The sequence below is a fragment of the Phragmites australis genome, chromosome 5 (assembly GCF_958298935.1).
Source record: "Phragmites australis chromosome 5, lpPhrAust1.1, whole genome shotgun sequence".
Lineage (NCBI taxonomy): Eukaryota > Viridiplantae > Streptophyta > Magnoliopsida > Poales > Poaceae > Phragmites > Phragmites australis.
The window spans coordinates 4437577-4460094 of NC_084925.1; the positions used below are offsets into that span (position 1 = coordinate 4437577).

The 22518-nt window shown below is 43.8% G+C and overlaps 3 protein-coding genes across 5 annotated transcripts; 2 read left to right on the forward strand and 1 right to left on the reverse strand.

Moving 5' to 3' along the window:
• Nucleotides 1-1204: 1204 nt before the first annotated feature.
• LOC133918505 (pyrophosphate-energized vacuolar membrane proton pump-like) lies at nt 1205-7380 on the forward strand. Its single transcript, XM_062362407.1, has 8 exons — nt 1205-1615; nt 4128-4702; nt 4865-5244; nt 5435-5521; nt 5614-5944; nt 6218-6628; nt 6706-6765; nt 6870-7380. Exons 1-8 carry the CDS (start codon nt 1366-1368, stop codon nt 7074-7076), a joined length of 2301 nt encoding a protein of 766 aa, XP_062218391.1. The 5' UTR covers nt 1205-1365; the 3' UTR covers nt 7077-7380.
• A 1065-nt stretch (nt 7381-8445) lies between these two features.
• Nucleotides 8446-11155, reverse strand: LOC133918506 (phosphopantothenoylcysteine decarboxylase subunit VHS3-like). Its single transcript, XM_062362408.1, has 4 exons — nt 10993-11155; nt 10577-10707; nt 9204-9262; nt 8446-9070 (listed from the first exon to the last, which is right to left on the reverse strand). The coding sequence occupies exons 2-4, from the start codon at nt 10694-10696 to the stop codon at nt 8704-8706; spliced, it is 546 nt and encodes a 181-aa protein (XP_062218392.1). The 5' UTR covers nt 10697-10707; nt 10993-11155; the 3' UTR covers nt 8446-8703.
• Nucleotides 11156-15524: 4369 nt separating this feature from the next.
• On the forward strand, nt 15525-22279 carry LOC133918507 (protein S-acyltransferase 24-like). 3 transcript variants are annotated; one of them, XR_009909780.1, is made up of 13 exons: nt 15525-15912; nt 17087-17227; nt 17848-17960; nt 18067-18146; nt 18263-18426; nt 19042-19180; nt 19280-19379; nt 19852-19909; nt 20058-20135; nt 20231-20329; nt 20590-20668; nt 20745-20971; nt 21540-21677. XR_009909780.1 is itself a non-coding variant. In XM_062362410.1 (13 exons), the coding sequence occupies exons 1-13, from the start codon at nt 15619-15621 to the stop codon at nt 21969-21971; spliced, it is 1926 nt and encodes a 641-aa protein (XP_062218394.1). In that variant the 5' UTR covers nt 15526-15618; the 3' UTR covers nt 21972-22279. The 3 variants fall into 3 exon arrangements, 2 of the variants coding, with proteins under 2 accessions (XP_062218395.1, XP_062218394.1); XM_062362410.1 differs by having other exon boundaries at nt 15526-15912; nt 20745-20893; nt 21540-22279; XM_062362411.1 differs by lacking the exons at nt 20590-20668; nt 21540-21677 and having other exon boundaries at nt 20745-20887.
• The last annotated feature ends 239 nt before the right edge of the window (nt 22280-22518 follow it).

The following is a 22518-nucleotide window of genomic DNA, read 5'->3' on the forward strand; positions in this document are numbered from 1 at the left end:
CAGCCCCTAGGACTCTCTCCCGAGCACTTGGGCGAGACCTTCGGGGAACCGAGTCCTCGGGAGCTGCCACGTGCAGCCCCGAGCACTCTCTCCCGAGCACTTGGGCGAGACCTTCGGGGAAAGGAGTCCTCGGGGGCTGCCACGTGCAGCCCCGAGCACTCTCTCCCGAGCACTTGGGTGAGACCCTCGGGGAACCGAGTCCTCGGGGGCTGCCACGTGCACCCCCGAGCACTCTCTCCCGAGCACTTGGGTGAGACCCTCGGGGAACCGAGTCCTCGGGGGCTGCCACGTGCAGCCCCGAGCACTCTCTCCCGAGCACTTGGGTGAGACCCTCGGGGAACCGAGTCCTCGGGGGCTGCCACGTGCACCCTCGAGCACCCTCTCCCGAGCACTTGGGTGAGACCTTCGGGGAACGGAGTCCTCGGGGGCTGCCACGTGCACCCCCGAGCACTCTCTCCCGAGCACTTGGGTGAGACCTTCGGGGAACGGAGTCCTCGGGGGCTGCCACGTGCAGCCCCGAGCACTCTCTCCCGAGCACTTGGGTGAGACCTTCGGGGAACCGAGTCCTCGGGGGCTGCCACGTGCAGCCCCGAGCACTCTCTCCCGAGCACTTCTTTCCCGATATTTGGGCTCTGCGAATCATCGGGGAACTGGGGTGCTCGGGGACCAGAGGCGGCGGCCCCGAGCACCTTCTCCCGGGACTTAGCTTCTTCTTATCTTGCAGGGTGGTGACATGTGGCGGATGGCCGGCCTGATCTCGGGACTTAAGGACCCCTAGTTCCGAATACACCGACAGCGTCGCTCCCCTGTGTCACTCTCCTTATTCATCTCTAGCGACACACCTACTATCAAATCCTCTTCCACCACCTACCGCCACATCAACCTCTCTCTTCTTGACACTCCCGTTGCTGACCCCGCCCACCGGTGGTCCTCTGTCACCCGCAGCCGATAACATCTCCACCGTTTGCCTCTTTTCTCGAGCTAAACCGCTAACCTTCCTTTAAGCCCAGCAGCAAATCTCCGCTAGAAATGTGCTACCGCTAATCCTAGAGTTCTAACCCCATGGTTATTGTGTTCACATGGTCGCTGAAGAAAAACACAAAATCAGGCCTCTGAGCTCTAGAAAGCTTGAAGAATTGAAATTTCACTAAAATTTACTGAAAGTCCAAAAATACCCTTCGTCCCCAACAACGCAGTCACTCACACCTCGCTGCTCTGCTCGTCGTCCCCTCCTTTATAAGGCCAGGCCGCGACTCTGCTCGCCTCTCCTTCCTTCCCGTATCACTCTCCTCGTTTCTCTCCGGCTCGTGGGGGGCTAAAGCTTCGAGAAAGGAAACCCTAGGGCTGTAGGGGTAGTCTCCGGCAATGGCTGCGGCGGCGATCCTGCCGGAGCTGGCGGCGCAGGTGGTTATCCCTGTCGCGGCGGCCGTGGGCATCGCGTTTGCGGTGCTGCAGTGGGTGCTGGTCTCCAAGGTGCGGCTCACCCCCGAGCGGCGCGCGGATGGCGGCGCCGCGAGGAGCGGCCCGAGCGACTACCTCATCGAGGAGGAGGAGGGGCTCAACGACCACAACGTCGTCGTCAAGTGCGCCGAGATCCATAGCGCCATCTCCGAAGGTGAGAGGCCGGGTGCTGGTTCTGTGAATGCATATACGCGCGGGGGTTCTGAATTTACTTCTCCGTTTGGGGGGTGGATGTGCGGCGACGATCTTAGCCTTTATTTTAGTTCCATTTTTTTTTAAAAGAGATGATCGAGTTTCACGTGGTTTAATTAATAGTTTAGGCGCGAATTGATGCTCTTTATAGGGTGAGTTTGGTTTCGTTTGCTTCCGATGTGATATTTCGAGGAATAGGTATACGGGAAATCCTTTGTGTTCTTAATGAAAAGTGTGAAATATAATCGATTCCATTCAAAACAATGATCTAGCAATCGCCTCTGTTTATCGAACCGACTTTGATTTTTGGTTTGCTCCACTTTGTTTATCGAACCGATCTTTGATGGATATTGGAGTAGGATATTGCTCGCTTTGCACGTGACAAGTAAAGGCGGTGCTCTTTTGACGGTCCTTTCCTCTGAAGTTATTTATGGATTTTCGCTTCATGTATGGATGATTAATGTTGCAGTAGTATTCCATGCTAGTTGGGTCAGGACAAGGCATTAAACTATTTGCTGCTGCTACTTTATGCAGCAGAGATTATAATAAGCTTTAGTTTACCGTGGTCTAGCATCTAAGTGTCGTTAAGTAAACTCTAATCCGTGGAAGCCCAGCTAATTCTTCTATTCTAGCCCACCTAGATATCGTCTTGGAGGTATCTTTTGGGAATGTTTGTGTTCTTGGTCGAAACTGGTGGTAGTAATATAGTCTAATTGGCCAGAAGCTGCCTGTGGGGTAAGAGATAATGGGATAAGTTCTTGTAGTACGAGAAAGCCCAGAAGTTCTAGCCCACCTAGATATAGTCTTGGAGGTATCTTTTGGGAATGTGTGTGTTCTTGGTCGAAACTGGTGGTAGTAATATAGTCTAATTGGCCAGAAGCTGCCTGTGGGGTAAGAGATAATGGGATAAGTTCTTGTAGTCTGAGAAAGCCCAGAAGTTCTTGCTTCGCGTGTCCTCACTCCTCAATCTTCACTGCAGCTGATTCTGACAAAATTCTAGTGCCAGCATTTCTGTAGTCGGTCCAGACCCAGAGTCCAGCTCGTGGGAACCACATCCCGCTGCTTTGGTAATTTTATAATTCATTGGAATCCTCGCATGATGCACATGTGCTAGGAAGTACCGAGGCACATTAGCTCTTCATGTAACTCTGTAAGGCATCCGTGGAACGAACTGTTGCAGTCAGCTGATGCCAGCAGGTGAAGTAGTTCGGCTTGTAGTAGGTCCCAGTACCATTTCAGAGCTATTTGTTGGTGTGGGTCACAGTACCGTTGGTCTAATAGTCTCTTTATGCATCTGTATGAAGATAACTAGAAACATGTGTTAGCTATTTTTCTGAGTTAAGGACTGAATGGTATTCATCTCTGACAGTACCTGGGCACAATAGTTTTATAGGTTGATTGTTATATTTTATATGGAGGTGACTGCTTGTGCTCGGGCTTACTGTTTACATGACGGGCCAGAGACATGCCATGCTGTTGCTATTGCAGTGAAACCTACTGGAGCTATTTTAAATTACTGGAACTATTTTGGCATTCACTGCCTAATTTGCTTGGAGTTCCTTTAGGTAGGCTGAGTTAATATGAACACTTTATAAGCGTGGTGGATTAGATTTGGTCGTTTCCCATTGCAGCGCCATGTTGTAGTTTTCCGGATAGTCTTGATGGATAAGTTTTCATTGGACCTCGTGGTTCTCAATTAAATTACTACCAAATTAATTTGTCCTTTAGGCGGTTGTCATTATTTACCATTTGTCTGTAGTTCTGTGTTCCAGTTGGTTTGATGTTGACCCATGTCCTTGGTGCTGTTTGTGACTGTGACAACATCAAAAGTGGAAAACTGATTGTGGCTATAGCCAGAATCTTATTTCGAGTTTTTTTTTTTGTTAAGATGACTAACAAAAATACGTAAATTAATAAACTTATGTGCACTCTAAAGTCTCAACCAAAGGTGGGTTTGCCTGAATAAACCAATGCATGCAAGTGAGGGGACTGTGATGAATTGTGCATCAGTTTGTTAAGAATAGGCAAATATGGGAGAATTTTTGTTTGTACAACTTTTGGCTTGCTCATCAAGGACCAAAGTGCTATGCCTGTTTGGGTCTGATTGTTAGTGGGCATAGCGAAATTTTCACGAGTGAATATGTTCATGCACATGGAAGTTGAGGATTTGACATTCCAGGATTTTTCACTACATTGTATTGCTGACATGTGGTGCTACCGTGCTAGGGCTCATGTCAAAATCTAGTGGCAATCCTCAAATGCCAGAATGGGGTGGCAAATCTTCAAACTTTCCTTATTTTAGAGGTGTTTGCAGTTCAATAGCATCACCCTCGAATTTATTGTTACTTCCGAGTTGATATTATTGTTTTGTGGCATACTTTGCTTATTTCAAATGTTTATTTAGCAAGCATGAATACATTGTTTGTGACTACTAAATTCACTTGCCATCCTGTTTCTTACTTTGTCATGAACAGGAGCAACATCTTTTCTTTTCACCGAGTACAAGTATGTTGGATTATTCATGGGCATCTTTGCAATCCTTATATTCCTCTTCCTTGGGTCCGTCGAGGGATTCAGCACGAAGAGTCAGCCTTGCCACTACAGCAAGGACAAGACTTGCAAGCCTGCCCTTGCGAATGCCATCTTCAGTACAATAGCTTTTGTGCTTGGTGCAGTCACCTCACTGGTGTCTGGCTTTCTTGGAATGAAGATCGCAACTTATGCGAATGCCCGAACAACTTTAGAGGCCAAGAAGGGTGTTGGGAAGGCATTTATTACTGCCTTCCGATCTGGTGCTGTTATGGGCTTCCTGCTTGCTGCCAGCGGTCTTTTGGTTCTTTATATTGCTATCAATTTGTTTGGAATCTATTATGGTGATGACTGGGAAGGTCTTTTTGAGGCTATTACCGGTTATGGCCTTGGTGGTTCTTCTATGGCTCTTTTTGGCCGTGTAGGTGGTGGCATTTATACAAAGGCTGCTGATGTTGGTGCTGACCTTGTCGGGAAGGTAGAAAGGAACATTCCTGAGGATGATCCAAGAAACCCAGCTGTAAGAATTCTTTCACTTGAATTCTGAAAACTTCCAATTCTTAAGTGTTATCTTGCTATGCTACAATTCCTTAGTGTTCAAACTTTGATCATAGCGTATAGCACTACATTCTGCTTGCTACGGTAACCATGGTGTAAGAATGATTTCTTACTGTACTTGCAGGTCATTGCAGACAATGTTGGTGATAATGTTGGAGATATTGCTGGGATGGGATCAGATCTCTTTGGCTCATATGCTGAATCATCATGTGCTGCTCTTGTTGTGGCCTCGATCTCATCTTTTGGAATCAACCATGAATTTACTCCTATGGTGTACCCCCTTCTTGTCAGCTCTGTGGGTATTATAGCTTGTCTGATAACAACGCTGTTTGCAACTGATTTCTTTGAGATAAAGGCTGTGAATGAAATAGAGCCTGCTCTCAAGAAACAACTTATAATTTCCACTGTTGTGATGACCGTTGGCATTGCACTCGTCAGTTGGCTATGCCTTCCATACACATTCACCATTTTTAACTTTGGAGTCCAGAAGGTAGTACAAAGCTGGTATGCAATTTTTTAATTGGGCATTGAAATTTTGTTTAGTATAAACTTCATATTATTACAATCTCAGTCTGCTTTAACTTATAAGGCAACTGTTCTTATGTTTGGTGGTTGGTCTTTGGGCTGGCCTAATAATTGGTTTCGTTACTGGGTAACTTTATATTTCAATCTCATTCTGATTTAAATTTATCAGGCAACTGTTCTTGTGTGTGGCAGTTGGTCTTTGGGCTGGCCTAATCATTGGTTTTGTTACTGAGTACTACACAAGCAATGCCTACAGGTATTTGCGATTTTTTGCTTGCCATTTGAGTATGGTGGTAGACTTTCTTGTTTGCTTCTGATATATGACATCTTTGCTGTTTTCCATTTCAGCCCTGTACAAGATGTTGCTGATTCCTGCAGAACTGGAGCTGCCACTAATGTCATTTTTGGGCTTGCTTTGGGATACAAATCAGTCATTATCCCTATTTTTGCTATTGCTTTTAGTATTTTCCTCAGCTTCAGCCTTGCTGCCATGTATGGTGTTGCTGTGTCTGCTCTTGGAATGCTGAGCACGATCGCCACAGGTCTTGCTATTGATGCCTATGGCCCTATCAGTGACAATGCTGGAGGAATCGCTGAAATGGCTGGCATGAGCCATAGAATTCGTGAGAGAACTGATGCTCTAGATGCTGCAGGAAACACCACTGCCGCAATTGGAAAGGTAGATATGTACTCTCTTTTTTAGATAATGGGTAGACATGTACCTGCCTTTTTATTGCAGTTCCATGTGATTGCACAGCAAGTTAAAGATTTTTCGGTTTTCCTGCCATTTTCATTTGCAAAGGCAGGTTAGGGTCCACGCATAGTTGAAATTTACCACGTGCTTTGGTTTAAGAGCTTGAACACTCCTAGAAAGTGCAGTCTAGATCATTTTATACCACCTTCAGTGTGAGTAGTTCTCTAGAAAAATTATCTCATGGTTCTGTATCTGCAGGGTTTTGCCATTGGCTCGGCAGCATTGGTGTCACTTGCACTCTTCGGTGCCTTTGTGAGCCGGGCTGCTATCTCCACTGTTGATGTTCTGACACCTAAAGTATTCATTGGACTTATTGTTGGTGCTATGCTTCCATACTGGTTCTCGGCAATGACCATGAAGAGTGTAGGCAGTGCCGCACTCAAGATGGTGGAGGAAGTCCGCCGGCAGTTCAACACCATCCCTGGGCTCATGGAGGGCACCACAAAGCCTGACTACGCAACTTGTGTCAAGATCTCCACTGATGCATCCATCAAGGAGATGATCCCTCCAGGTGCTCTTGTTATGCTCACCCCACTGATCGTTGGGATTTTGTTTGGGGTTGAGACCCTCTCCGGAGTCCTTGCTGGTGCTCTAGTCTCTGGTGTTCAGGTTGGTAGAGTTCCTTTCAAATTTTGGTATGACAGTTGCATCCGAGTTTTTTCCTTATTCCATTTCACGTTTTTCAGATTGCCATCTCTGCATCCAACACTGGTGGTGCTTGGGACAATGCCAAGAAGTACATTGAGGTAAAGTTACACGCAGACTTCACTGATAACCATAACCTTTACTAAAAAGCTATTCTAGAAGAAGTGCATTTACTATAAAAAAAAATGATCTTTGGTTTTCTCAGGCTGGAGCTTCAGAGCACGCCAGGACCCTTGGCCCAAAAGGTTCTGACCCTCACAAGGCGGCCGTCATTGGTGACACCATTGGAGATCCTCTCAAGGACACGTCTGGCCCTTCCCTTAACATCCTCATCAAGCTCATGGCTGTCGAATCCCTTGTCTTCGCCCCCTTCTTCGCCACTCATGGTGGCATCCTCTTCAAGTGGCTCTAAACCGACGAGATGCGCGGGACAAAGACAGTAGTTTTGCAGGGGAAGAGCAGTATATCAGCTATAAAACATCTATGGCGTAGGCTTTGCTCCTCGAGTTGATGAGCCCCATTGTGAACTTAGTTTCCGTTTTCTTGGTTTGAGTCTTTCTAGTTCCAGGTTCCGACCATATGTTTTGATCCCGGAATTTCTCGTCTAGCTTTTGAGTCCATATCTTCATAAGCCATCAGCCCCTGCGGAGATGGGAGCATTGGAAAACTTCAATTTTCTAGATATATAATGATGATGATGAAGATTAATCTCGACATTTTCCCTTCTTGATTGTGATTAGGATGGTCTAGCTTAAAAATATGTTTTTTGCGAAACATATGCAAGTTGAAGTGTAGTTCAATAAAAACTGTTTTTTTTATGGTGTAGCGTGGTAGTTTTGACAAAGGAAGGTTGGTTTTGCGAAATTTTTCTCAGAAACAGTGACTATGACGATTAATCTTGATGGTTTTCCCAACGAGTGAACCTGAGAAATACTCTTCTTATCGTTGTAGCCGGTGCAACTGTTGTGGTTGAACCCTGATGGTTCGAACTCGTGAGATGCACATAGAACTTACAATATTTCGCAGCCTCTCATGCCTGGCTTACACTGGCAGCCAAAATAACAAGTAGAGCTAGCCTGGTCGATTTCAGTGCTTCTTATAATGGAAGTATTAAAAAAAATGGTAAGCCATGGATTAATTGTTGAAAAATCAACACGTAAGACCATCTCCAACGATTTCTCTTCAGGGACCAGAATCCCTTCACGGCGGGATTTTCGTTCCCTTCAGCGCTCCAACGATTTCCCTTCACGGTTCCCGTCACGAAGGAATTCTTAGGGTTATTCCCTCTAGGATGGGATTCTCTCTTTTTTCACTTCGCGATTCCTCTCGAAGGAAAGCTGTTGGAGATGAGAGGAAATAAAGGGAATGAAAACGGGGAAGAGAATCGGAAAGGAAACGAAATGAAGGGAATATGGTTGGAGATGGTCTAACGATAGGGCTGAAGAGCCAGGGAATCTTTGAAACGAAGAACCAGCAGCTCAGATCAACCCGAATCAGATTCAGACCGGCCTTCCAGTTCCACGCCGACAGGTAAAATCTGTGCTGCTCAGGCATTTTGCTGTTCATCCTGGAATGATTGCCAGTTCAGCCCTTCTGCCATGCAAATTCTGATCTATCGACGTCAACAATGTAGCCACCGTAATGAAGCCAGGCAAACAAACCACTGGCAGCTGAATTAGCAGGCGAAGGAACATCAAACTGCACTGGCGCTATGATCGTGATGACCAGACATAACTCTACTCTCAGGTAGCAAGAGAACATTGTCAATTGCGATACGAGACTGAAGGAAACTCGGTTTATAAACCATTGGGAGAATCAGTGGGGTTGATGGCAATCCGAGGTGATACATGATTAAAGGAATGTTTTAATAGTACATGCACAATAAAATGTTACTTTTTGGTTTTAAAACTAAGCTATGAATTGTCCATCATAACGACCAAACTAAACACTACCCACTAACCAGTAAACTGCCACACAGGGGGTGAACAAAGCCAAAAGCAGTATTTCCTGCATTGTAAGCTACCACTCGTAGCCATTGATCATTTCCTTTTCTTGGTAGGTGGTTGGGGGACGTCCTCGTCATCCTCGTCCTCCTCTTCTTCTTCCTCCTCTTCCTCTTCCTCCTCTTCATCATCATCCTCCCCCTCAACCTGCTCATCCTCATCATCCTCACCCTCTCCACCGTCATCATCATCGTCATCGCTCCCTCCTTCACCATTTGCTGCAGGATCGTCGTTGTCACCATCCTCCTCGTTCCCTTCATCATCTGAGGCTTCTTCATCATCACCATCATCATCGACATCTTGGTTTTCAGCATCCTCATCGTCTCCCTCCTCATTATCATCATCAGACTCTCCATCATCCATGTTCTCAGGCACAGCTTCATTTTTGCTTTTGCCCATAATCCTTGGTGAAAAGGAGACAAAAACAATCCTTAGCTTTGAGAGAGACAAGAAATAAATATGACTGGCAATAATAATGACACACATGTTTGACACTGGCAAATACTTTGAGAGAGAAGTTGCAAAAAGAGGCATACCTATTAATCAAATCCTGCTCTCCACCAGATGTAAAGATTTCATTTTGCACTGACAACATCTGGACAACAAAAACGAAATGACAGACACAGCATTAACTAACTCGAAGTATATCCCCAATTAAAGTGCACAGAAAATGCTAAATGTTTTTTTTGGAACAACAATGCTAATAAAGGGCCATCTTAACGCAACACGGTCACCAAATTATTACGTTAGTAAAGGCGCCAGATGTAATCACATTCCTTGTTAGTAAAGTCCCCTCTCCAGTGAATCAATTATTCTGCATTTTACTTATCTCAATAAAACCGAACTTCAAAAATGCATTTTGCTCTCCTCCCTCCCCCCCCCCCCCCAAAAAAAAAGCTTGCCCATTCGCGTTACATGCTAATACAGTCATTAAAAACATGAGAACAACTACAGTATCAAGCAATTGAAATATAGACAACATAAATATCAAAAGCTTAGCCAAAATATTGCCAACGAATGGAACAGCAGCTCACCTAATGTCCATTAACAGCACACTAGTGCAATAAAGTTAGATACTTGACTTGCTAGTACCAAAGACCAGCGGTTTTAAACAGGTGATAGGACCTAAGACACAGCTAAGGAAGTAAAAAAGTGCTGGATCCTTGGCAATGTCATCACTGGCGCAGAAAATATGTAAAGACATTGTATCATTTGGCTCAATAAAAACATCACTAGGTAAATGTCAAGGTTCTTATTGGGCAAGAAATCGCTACAGCATTGCATTTTAGACCAAAGACCTCATTCAGCCCTGCTTTTATTGAAAACGAAAGATAGGTTCAATGGTTATATCAGTTTACACAGAGGAGCACATCAACAAAGCGCAGGTTCATCTCTAAACTCAAAAACAGCTCTGTTACCCAAGCAACACACTAACAAGTTTTCACGAATGGCTTGTGCCAGCTTATTTTGTGATGGTGCGTAGAAAAGATAATTTTGGCAAAAGAGACATCAAACAACAACTACCAAATTCCCAGGTACCACCAAGGGAAGCACCATCCACAATGCATCAATTGCATAAACTCCCCCAAATTCCTCCTCATGTATCACATCCCTTAGCCTTAAGGATAATACAGATTACAGAATACAACAATGCTAGCAATCGTAGAAAGAACACGACGCAACATTTGAATTTCTGAAAAGAGCAAACTAAATCCACGTGACCCATCAACAATTTCTCAAGTGAGACAAATCTATCAAGTATCAAGAACAGGGATATTAAAAACAGCAATACTAGCATCTCGTTACATCGCAAGATCCTTAGTCCTTACAGTAACACAACTATTGTACAGAGATGATAAACAAACACAGATATTAACTAAAAAAGTGAGAAAAAACGAGAAATTTTTACCACGGCAACGAGACCAACAAGCGACCTTTGCACCTCCAAGGCGGCCTCCGCGACCATCAGCCGAGCCAAATCGGCGGCCTTGCCGCCTCCATTGCTCTTGCTCCCAACCAGCGCCTCCATATCCAAAGCAGCTGAAATTTTTACACCAACTCAATTTCACCAAACCAATCAGAAACAGAGGAAGATGGCAGGAATTCGGGACCTTTTGAACTAAAACGAGATCTACAGGAGGATCTAAGGTAATTAGCAGGGAGGGACGGGCATAGCGTTGGGCGTGGGTGTTCAGCTGAACCCCCAATTTTTCTTTGGAAGATTTGGATTTGACTGCTCACAGCCGGTAAGAGATCTCACAGGACAAGTAAATCTTTGAGAACAAGAAAAAAAAAAATCCATCCAAGCAAGTTAGGGTTCCTTACCAACGAAAGAAAACAACCCTAAGTCGAGTGGATCACCACTCCACGCCAATCCAGTGCCAATCGACGTCGCACGGGGAGGGGGGAGGGGGCCCGGGGAGTGCGGCTGGCTGCCGTTCTTCGGTTGGAGGGGGCCGGCGGCGACGGGAGCGGGTGAACGAGAGGGGAGAAGATGCGGTGTGATCGATGTTTTGGGGTCCAGAGCAGACCTGGGCCTGATTTTGGGCCGAGACCAGCCCAACGTGGTGAGGCCGGGAGCCCAAAATAGTTGCTAGTAATATTTTGCGGTGTTTTACGAGGAAAATGACTAATCCAGCTAAGAAGAAACAAATGTCTGTTACTTTACTAGGTGCGTTTGGTTCACTAGAGCTGTATTTTATAGATAGATGGAGCGAAAATAGGTTGAGTGAATTCATATTTATTAAAAAATATTTAGTTAGTTGTATCTATTTAAGATAAGCTAAGTTGAATTTATGTTTGGTTGACTGAATTTGAAGTTATATGAATAAATGTAAGAGTTGATGTTGTGATTGGTTAATTATATGAAAATAATTTTATGACACTAATAACTAGATTCGTCTGTATAAACAGATGCAGAGTTTGCATCTGTCAGGTTAGGTTGTGGAGTGCAGCTCGAATCGAGCTTTACTCCTAAGCCAAAATGAGGACGTATATTTGTACCCACCAGATCAGGTTGCAACAGTGGATACAGATAACTAAACAGATATTATCGGTGATATGGGAACCGGGGGTTCCCGAGTCTCGAGGTCAGGACAGCGCAGTGCCACATGGCGCCCTCCCTCGGGGACCACCTTCCCGAGGGCCCGAGGGAGGCTAGGTCCGGGAGGGGGTGCTCGGGGCCAAGAACAGTTAGTCCCCGAGTATCCAGAGTTTCCCGATGACCCAAGAAGAGCCAGGGGTCCGGGAGGGGGTGCTCGGAGTCAAGAACAGTTGGTCCCCGAGTATCTAGAGTTCCCGGAGGACCTGAGAAGAGCCAGGTCCGGGAGTGGGTGCTCGGGGCCAAGAGCAGTTGGTCCCCGAGTACCTAGAGTTCCCCGAGGACCCGAGAAACCCCATGCCGGTGGATCCCGCAGGGACTCCATGATAAGGTGTCGATCGGTGGGAGGCCCGACGCTGCATTTAAGAGAGAGCATGGACGGTCACATCCAACCACTTTCCCCCACACCTGTCGTACTGGATACGTCAGTCCCTGCCACCGCCTGGCAGAAAGGCGTGGGAACAATTAATACGGCGAGTCCCATCGCATATCCCCTCGTGGGGCCCATGAAGAAAGACGGCTTGAAGATATCTTCGATGGGCTGGAGGCTTATCGCCTATCGTCTTGTTGCATCATACCATGTTAGACCTACTCTGACTAGACGGGCATGAGAGGGTACTCAGAGGCTGATCGGTGGGCGCCCCTGTGCCTGCTAAAGTTGGGACGTGAAGACCGATGGGACCTTCTAGGGGACGCATTTTCAACCCTCTGTAACATCAACTGTAGACCTATGATGGCTGTTTTCCATTTATTTTATTGTTTACAGGACCTTGTGTCCTTGTTCTGGGTACTCTCTGGAGGGCCTCCCCCTGGTAGATAAAAGGGGGAGCGCTTCATAGAGAAGGGACCTGACCTCGACGGAAGAAAAGGAAACTCAAGACTTCACACAGCCGATAGAACAACGGCACCATGTAACACAGAGAAAAACGAGAGTGCTACAGATCCAAAAAAAAAGGCATTCGAAGAGCATTGATAGTATACTAGGCACACAGGAGTAGAGTATTACGCCTCCGTGTGGCTTGAACCTGTCTAAACCCTTGATGCATTTATTTTTACCAGCCAACGACGATTCATCCCGCCTAAGTCACTCACGCATTAACCCCTACGTATGAGGTAGATCCAGGACCAGCCCTCCGGCCGAATCTCAAAGGGGGTCCCTCAGTATCTCCGCTTGTGGTGTTCATCCACCGATAAATATATTTTCGGGATTCTACGCATCTACTAAAACAGGATGAGGAGATCCAGTGAAACCAACCCACCCATTGCATCCACTGTTGGAAATATTTAAACAAAAGTCTGAGCTAAAATAAAATCAGTTTGGTCCATAGATAAACGATTTTATTCAGGACAACGCATGGAAAAAGGAGACAAGGCCATGCATCCCTTGCAGAATGGCTGAAAGGTTAGGTTAAAGAAAGCCACCTACGGTGAAACATTTAGAAGAAGAGTAACCGACAGAATTTTCAAAAGGATGCAGCGAAATGAGCTACAAGAAGCATTTCAAGTGAAGGAGGAGATCGAGTTTTGAAATCCGTGCATAACTGACATGCTTTGGCTGGGCAGCCAAAACGCGGGCTAGCACGCCCTTGTTCTCGCCCGCGTAGGGCGTGCAAAAAAAATGATGAGATTGACTATGGCTACAAACCAAATATGCCCAAAATGTCTTTGCATGTCTACATTACACCAAGAGCCAATTGTTGGCTATAGATTCTCTTCCCATAATAGATTTGGCATGCGGACCTATAGAGCAACATGTACATACATATACATACCTATTTGATAGATATTTATCTAACATTTTAGCCTAATGCCATACTATGATTATATTTTATGATAAATATAAAATAAAAATTTTGGAATCATCTTATCATTTTGTGTCTAGGTCACTACACAATTTTACAGGTGATGCACCTTCTTCTTATGCTATGATGCTGCTCCCCGTGGAGCCACCGGGTTAGCGTTCAGAAGGGGCTTAGGGCTTAGGGCTTCAGCAGGTTCTGGGGGCTTAAAAGGAAGGCCTTGCACCATGGCTAGACCGGTGGTGGGTGGAGGCGTGGCGGTGCAGTGAGATGCTAGCGTCGGAGCCGGCACCACATGCGACGGGTGGGGTGATAAAAAATGGAGCGCGACAAAAGGTGGCAACGGGGATTTGGCGATCAAGGGCGTCGCTGGAAACAATGGAGGAGGGAGGGATGGGGGAGCTAGATGACATTGGTGTGGGGAGGTAGAGAAATGGTCACTACCGAGGCAAAGAATATGGAGGTTAAAGACAACATGTGGACCGTAAAATTCCTTGTGTTCCGAACGCATGTAATTTATTATCTCCTTTAATTTAAATACTCTAGTTGTGATTTGGGTCGCTATACTTTTAAATCTCAAATTATTGCTAGAATAAAAGGAGAGAGAGAAGAAATGACTCGTCGGGCTCTAAAATTCCCCACCATGGGGCAGGAGCTGCTCATTCGGGTTTAACATGGCAAGACGTCTCTGACAGGTTAATTAATTTTTTACTATTTTACAGACGACAACATCTCAAATGCCACCCTCGCAAGTTGCAGCACCAAAATGCCACCTAGACCCTAGTCGACTTCTCTCATTTGACACTATTTGCGATTTATCGGTGTCATATAACAACCTTTTGCATTTTCCAAGCCATTTCGACGTTTCAGCTCACGCAAAATGACGCCTTACCCCCTCTTCTCCTTCTTCCTATTCTCCCTCCACGCTAAGTAGCAGAACTTTTCTCTCCCTCCCAAATCCGTTACCGCCCCTCTTCCCTCTATCCATTCTTCTTCTCCCTCCCACAGCCACAACCACATGAGAGGCGACTGATTGCGCAGGCACACGCATGTCATCCCTCTCAAACAATTTTGTCTTTTCCATATTACTTCATCATCGGGCCCTCCACGCGATCATGGTTTGGCTCGAGGCTGATAGTCAGGTTGACCACCACCTACCTACGCAGGAGGATGAGCAAGCCGCCAACACCGTAGTGCCGATCCATCCTCATCGGCCATCCAAGCCCTTTCTACTTCTTCATATTTTCTCCTTTTTCTTGTACCATTTAACCACAAATTGGTTGTGCAATTAGATTGATGTGGCTTTTGGATCTGTGATGAGACATACTTGTGTGATGGAATTGGTCATGACATCAATCCATATGGCAGGTGGAGACACAGAGATGGCTATGCACGCAACCAATGGGGACAGCAGAGGCGGCGGAGGAAGGAGAAGCGACGACAATCCATTGACGCTCTCCAAGGCGGCGGTGAATGGCGAGGAATGGGAGGCGTGTGGGTGTTGTGGGAGTAAGAAGAACGAGAGGAAGAAGAAAAGGGTAGAAAAGAGAATTTGCATTGGCTGTCATGTCAGAAAATAAAAAATACTAGGTGACGGTGGAAAATGGTTTGAGTGGCAAAGTAGCGAAGTTAAGTGAGGACTAGGTGGCATTTAAATATTGAGTAGGATTGCTATTTGGAAATTTGGTCTAGCAGAGTGGCAAAAAGTTATACACGACCAAAACTATAGAAAAGATAACAAAAAGTTTATTAACATTTAATAATATATTCGAAGTTATTTATTATTTGGTCATATGTCTTATATGGATTAGTTTGCAACAAAGTTTATTTTCATATTTTTATACAATATAAAATTTTATTATAAATTAATCTTTATATAAGACTAATAAGATATATAATCGAAGAATAATCAACTTTAAAACATATAATTAATTTTTCCAAAAACATACTGAGTCAAAGCGTCCCCCGCGTCAATCAGGTCTCTCGCCACCGCCAGCTTCGCGTCCGTCCTCCACCCCCCTCCCGACCCAATCCCGCGAGCACGACCCCCCAATGGCGTCGTCGGAGATCGGAGTGGTCGAGGACACCACCGCCATCTCCACCGCCGCCCCCGCCACTGGAGGCGGAGCGGGACCGGCCGTCGCGGCGGGGGCGGGGCGGGAGGGGGAGGAGGAGGCGCTCAAGGACGACGTGTACACAGGCGCGGCCTACGGGGACCTGGAGAAGCTGCATCGCCTCATCGAGCGCGAGGGCCGCTCCGTGACGGAGCCAGACGGGCTGGGGTACCACGCGCTCCAGTGGGCCGCGCTCAACAACCGCGTCGCCGCCGCCCAGTACATCCTCGAGGTCGGTTCCCCTCCCCCTCATTCCCCGTCGCGTTAGGTTATTGGGCTTCGCTGCTGATAATGGCTGTATGTTGGTGTCGACATGATTTGCCTGAGGAATGGAATGCGTGCGCGTTTTCTTATCTTAATTGTACTTGTGGCGCCTCCTGCTACGGGGCTAATTGCGCAGCTGAGCTCCAGCTCACGCCCACTGCTTTGCGGAGCTGTTGTCGTTGGGAGCTTCGATCAAGGGGTAACTGGTGCGAGTTCTGAGCTTCTTCTGGTAGGTTTGGTTATGTCTCTGGTGGACGTTATGGTTGTGTTGGTAAGGTTTGGTCATAGCCATGGCTATCACTAAGGATTCGCTACACATGATTATGCCTGGATTGTTGCGTGGCTGTGTGACTAGGGCTTGTGTCTGACATGTGTTTGAGACATGCGTCTTTTGCTTGTGCACTTATCATGGCCTGCTGCTCTATGACTGTTACTGTGATGCAGCTTGGAAGATGTTAGATGGTGTTTACAATATCCATGTTGGACTGAGGGAAGAGCTTGAATTTTGGTTTGACTAAAATTGAAGGCATGAGCTTGAGTCTTATTTTGGCCTTGAGTACGATTTTAAGCTAGGCATGCAATTTTGTCGTAGTTACTAGCCTGTACTTTGTGTTTATACTTTATAGGCCCATGAAAAACTAAGTTAATTGAATTCTGAGTCGAGCTTGGTGTGGAGCCCCTCTAGACTTGCTTTTTTTTTCCATTACCAAGTTCATTGAAAAATCAAGTGTAGCTTTGGTTAATGCACTTTTATGAGTCAGTGTCACTGGAACAATCTGGACCGTATGAAGTTAGTTCATTCAATCATATATCTAGCTGCCAATATAATGCAAACAATCCTTTTGAAATCAGTTTTCTCAAGTTGTACTTGAATGTTTGATTGGGTTGATGTAATGGTCATCTCAGGATGATTGCTCTGCTGATAGCACATCTACACTAATCCCGACCTTAATTATCAGTATCTTAAGAATTGCCTCTTTTAAAATCACTTTTCTGATCATTATGTGTCTATATTGTAAACTGTAGTTATGTCTTTCTTGATTGTATGTTTTTATTTACTGGCCTACAGCATGTGGATTTTTTTTTTTCTCTTTTGGGTTTGCTTTGGTGGGATGATGGTTCTGAGCTTGTTACCTGGACAGCATGGAGCAGATGTAAATGCTACAGATCACACAGGGCAAACAGCGCTTCACTGGAGTGCGGTGCGTGGTCATATTCAAGTTGCAGAACTACTTCTGAAAGAAGGAGCTAAGATGGATGCTGCCGATTTATATGGATACCAGGTTTGTATTTTTATTTCTCTGTTGCACCTGTGGTACTTCCCACTATAATCCTATTTTCTATTTATCTGGTATATTTTCGTAATTGCTCCCAATGGTCACTTCCTCTGGCGCAAAGTAAATGAAGTTTATTAAGTGGCACACAAGAAAGGATGTAACTTTATCACTCTAGAGTCTAGACATAGTAACTTCTTTCTGGCTATAATAATGGTTTAAGTGGGATAATTAAGATGTACAAGTACGGTAACATTTTGTTCTTCTACTCTGCAAATTTTGCTATAATTTTAATTGCCTAAGCATGCTATTGAGGTGTCCATTGAGTTGGTAAGTGAAGGGCAGCTAAATTCGTAACAGTGTAATAATACAAGAGCAATTTTGGAAGGAAGATGGCTAATTTACCTTATGTATTGTTTTTTTTTGTCCAAACGTTTACCTCTAATCCTTGTGCCAGCACCACTTATTTAGATACACTCCTTAATATACTAAGGTATTTGTAGTAGATGAAACAAAATTCTGGTTTGACCCTAAAAGTCTCAGTGGAAGAAAAATCAATAGTCAGTATAATCAACTTGTGGTTGGAGCGTTATTCATGATTCCTTAATCAATCGACTGTTATATCACAGACCACACATGTTGCAGCACAGTATGGTCAGACAGCATTTCTTTGTCACATTGTTGCAAAGTGGAATGCTGATCCTGATGTCCCTGATAACGATGGAAGAAGCCCTCTTCACTGGTCTGTACCTTTTTATTGTTTATGTTTTAATACGAGCTTGGTGGTATTATATATCTATGGCTTCACTGTTTCCCTATTGATTTATCTATATTCGTGATATTTGTAGGGCTGCATATAAGGGATTTGCAGATACCATACGTCTCCTCTTGTTTTTAGGTGCCTATAGGGCACGGCAAGATAAAGAAGGCATGCATTGAATTATTTCATAACTCTTCCTATCTTTGCACAAATAACGAACCGATCAAAAGAGCCTTCTTTCCCCCCAGCTTGTTGTTCATTTCCATTGTAAATACTTTCCTTAGGTTGTACTCCTTTACATTGGGCTGCTATTCGGGGGAATTTTGAGTCGTGCACTGTGCTAGTTCAGGCTGGCAAAAAGGAAGACCTTCTGGTGCAAGACAATACTGGCTTGACTCCAGCCCAACTTGCCGCTGATAAGAATCATCGACAAGTTGCATTTTTCCTTGTGAGTATTATGCATTATTATTAATATTTTTGCTAGCATATGCGCATTCCGGAGTCCAAAGTCCTTAAGCCTATAAAGTGTTGCTATCTAATTCTAATTTAAATTGCATGAAACACATTACTGTTGATTTTTTTATTTGCGCTACGGCAGATTTTGCATGTGTTCTTCCTTGACAATTACATTTTAGTGCTCATAGCAAGAACTAATTTTCAGTATTAGTGGAGTTAGCATGGTGAAGGTGAATAAATGTGTTCCCTGGCCCTGCTATTTGCCAATAAAATTCGTGTGACTTCTTGCCACATCCCACATGGCATTATTTTTGTTACCATAAAGATGGTCAAATTTGTTTCATAAAATATCATTTACTGATATTGAGATGGAAGCAACCAAAGAGGAAATTATTTCTCTCAAGTCTATCAGTGCTGAAAGTACTCATCTGTAGCTTTTGTGGATTGTGACTCTTGTAATTGAATATCACTTTTACCTATCTCTTATTCCAGACTATCTTGGTTAGGGACTTGCAGTGGTCATTATTGACCTCAATAGAAAATGTCTTACAGTGCAGTAGGGAAATGCTAAGGATCAATACTTGATGGTTTGCTTTGTTTTATGCAGGGGAATGCTAGAAGATTACATGAAAGGGGATGTGGTGGGAACAGTTATTTTGGGAAACTATCAAAATTCGGACTTGCCCCTCTTCTTTGGTGTATCATTATAGGTTTAATTGTTACATATATACATTCAATTATCTTAGGTATATTACCATTTTTATGTCTGTCAGATTATTCAATATTTCATAATGTGGTACTGATTTTATTCCTAATGTGGTACTGATTTTATTCCTTTTACACAGGACAATATAACACAAATATGACTATACTTTTTGGGTTATTTTCATGGTTGGGAGTTTTCCTTGCAACCGCTGGACTGGTTATGTTTTATAGATGCAGCAGGTAGACATCTTTGTATAATACCAGTAACAAAAAAATTTAAGGAGCAGAGAAATATAACCAGAAACTAGAAGAGCTTGCCAATTGACCTTTAAGGCAAGCTTTTATAAGAAACTGGGTCTCTTACATATTGTTCTCATGGATTGCATATACTAATCGTTTGTTGAGTCACATGCAATTTGGAAAAGTAAACATTGATTTCTTTGTTGAAACTTATCGGTTTGCATTCCAGCTTATGGACCATTTAGTACTAGAATACCAATTTATTTAATGCTTCACGTTATTTTTCCTTATGCGGCTGTGTAAGGTCTGTTACTTGCAAACAACTAAATTTCAATTTGTTTAATGTGTTGTGTTCTATGTTCTTTGCAACTCTATATATGCAACACCCAACACCCTACTTCTTTCACTTCTTAGTTATGTATTTTGACCATCTAAAAATTTGTCTGAAATGACCATACTGTTTGTTATGCAGGAAAGATCCTGGTTACATCAGCAAGAATATAAGGGACTCACAAAACCAAAGAGATGATGTGAGCTTGACAGATTTAGAAAGCTATCGTGGATTCCTGTCAATATGTTTATGTTCCATTTGATTATTAAACTGCCACTTTTAGAAAGTTGAAATAATATGCATAGTCCAAAATGTGCAATGTTCATCTTTTTTTTTTGCACCTCTAGGAACCTTTGTTGAAGAGGGGTCTGGACAACCCTGAACTTCTGGCTGGTAATTGGTCTCAACTATGTATAACTTGCAAAGTAAGTTTTTGTTAATTGAGCAATCAGTGGTTTTCCCCCTTAGATTCACATTTTTTTTCTTTTCTGAAATGGCCTGATTTGCCTACTATTAATAGATTGTCAGGCCTGTACGCTCAAAACACTGCTCTACATGTGACCGCTGTGTTGAGCAATTCGATCATCACTGCCCTTGGGTATCTAATTGCATTGGAAAGGTACACTTTCTCTACTTTTATATGTTGAACTTCCTTAATTGCAGTGAATATATTAATAATTCAGGTTTAATAAGTTTAAGCATATCAAACAAACATCCTAAAAACTACACTTAGTGTATACACCCAAGCAGGGCCTGAAGAACAAGAAAAAATAGTTCTTCCTCTAGTTGACAAATTACATCCTTTTTGTTATCTGATTTGAATATTAATGGAAAATCGTGATATTCCTCAGTCTCAGCTACAATGGTTTGAAATTGCAGAGGAACAAATGGGAATTCTTTATGTTCCTTATCCTAGAAGTTTCTGCAATGATCATTACTGGTGTAACAGCCATCATAAGTATGTTTACATTTTCCGTTATACATGAAATTTGTACGGCACTAAGGAAAATTATTTAACAATTTTCTTGTTGCAGGAAGTGTAGGAGACCCGGCTTCTCCAACATCATTTGGTGGATGGCTTAACTATACAGCTATAAACCATTCCTGGGTTGTGTCTTTTGTCATAATGAACCTCTTGCTTTTCTTTGGTGTAATAGCTCTAACAGTAATTCAAGCATCACAGGTATGAACCAAGTTGGTATTTTCTCTCTCTCTCCACACCATTTGAGGTCGATCAGATCCAAATAAATACAAGGCTTAGGTATAGCCTAATAAACCATCTGTTGTTTGCTTGTTTTTAGTTTGGAGTTGTGAAATATGCAACAGTTCCCATTGAGTAAGGACTCATATCCCGCCATGTCCAATCAACTAATTAATCACTCCGATTACATCTGACAATGCATCCATTATGCACTAGCACAGTATGGGTGTAGTTACTAGAACATATTCTTCGATGAAAAATTGAATGGCATCAGTGTTGTTTTTACCCATTCCAATGTCAATATGTTTTTGTACCCCTTTGGCGCCAAGTGCCATTTTGTTCACAATTCGTCTAATCTAATGCTGGCATCAACATTATTCTTCGGATCTATTCTGTTAGATGTATAGTTGTGTAGATTGTTGCTGCACATGACACAATTCTTCATATTTTCATCAGTATGTTCATTCATATTAAAAATTATCGCCTTACCAGGCTTCTGTTTGTTTGTTGATATCCACTGCTTCTAATATTGCTCAGGCATTATAACTTTCCTTTCCTGCTTGTAATTCCTCTATCTTTAACCCACTTCTCCACAAGCTGATCATTTCTTGCCTTTTCTACTTTGCAGATATCCAGTAATATAACAACAAATGAGATGGCAAATGCCATGAGGTACAGTTATCTCAGAGGACCAGGTGGCAGATTCAGAAATCCATTTGACCATGGGGTGCGTAAGAACTGTTCTGACTTCTTGCTGAAGGGGTACAACGAGGATATTGAGAGGGTTGAACAGACACTGCAGCCTGATGAGGAAATGGGAACGATTCAGATGACAAGAAGCGCAGTCTCGCAGAATGGCGAGAGCATTCCGCTTCATATTAATGGCACTGACCATGGTTGTGCCGATTCCCAATCAAACTCAAAATACCATCGTCAACTTAGTCCGTCTAAGTGTTGCAGTCACAGTAAGAAAACAGATAAGACCCCTTTGGGCCTAGGACTGGGCCTTGGGCGTAACAATCCCTCTAGCCGTTACGCATGGTCTCTTCTTCCCTTGTGATTCATTTGGAGAATGCGAGTGCATTCTTTTTTCAGTTGTAAATGCATTTGCAGAACCACAGCGATGTTTGTATGGGCTATTTCCTCATCAGTGCTTCGTGATTTGTCTCTGGTTGCACTGACATTGTAATGGTGATAGAAATGGAGCCCCAAATCTAAAGTTACTGAAAGGGTGACTATAGAGGAGATGGGAGTTTCGTGAAGGTTTCGTAAGTATCTTCTACTCGCATCTTACGGAACACCAGATAAATTTTGTAAAGCCATGTAATTGTTCTTGGTGCAAAAGTATAACAATTTACGATGTGTCCACATTTTTTATGTACATGAGGCCGAGGGGTTGTAGAACAGGTACAATCCCATTTTGAGGTCACTACAAGAACTGTAAACTGTAGAGTAACCAAATTCCAGGACATGGCTTCCCCTGTATCTTTTTATGGTGTTGCTCTGCTGGGCGACATAAGAGGTTTTGTGGGACTAAAATGATTCGAGCAATGAATCATGTCGAATGCTTTGGCTGAATATGTTTGGAGGTGCAAAAGGGAAGGATA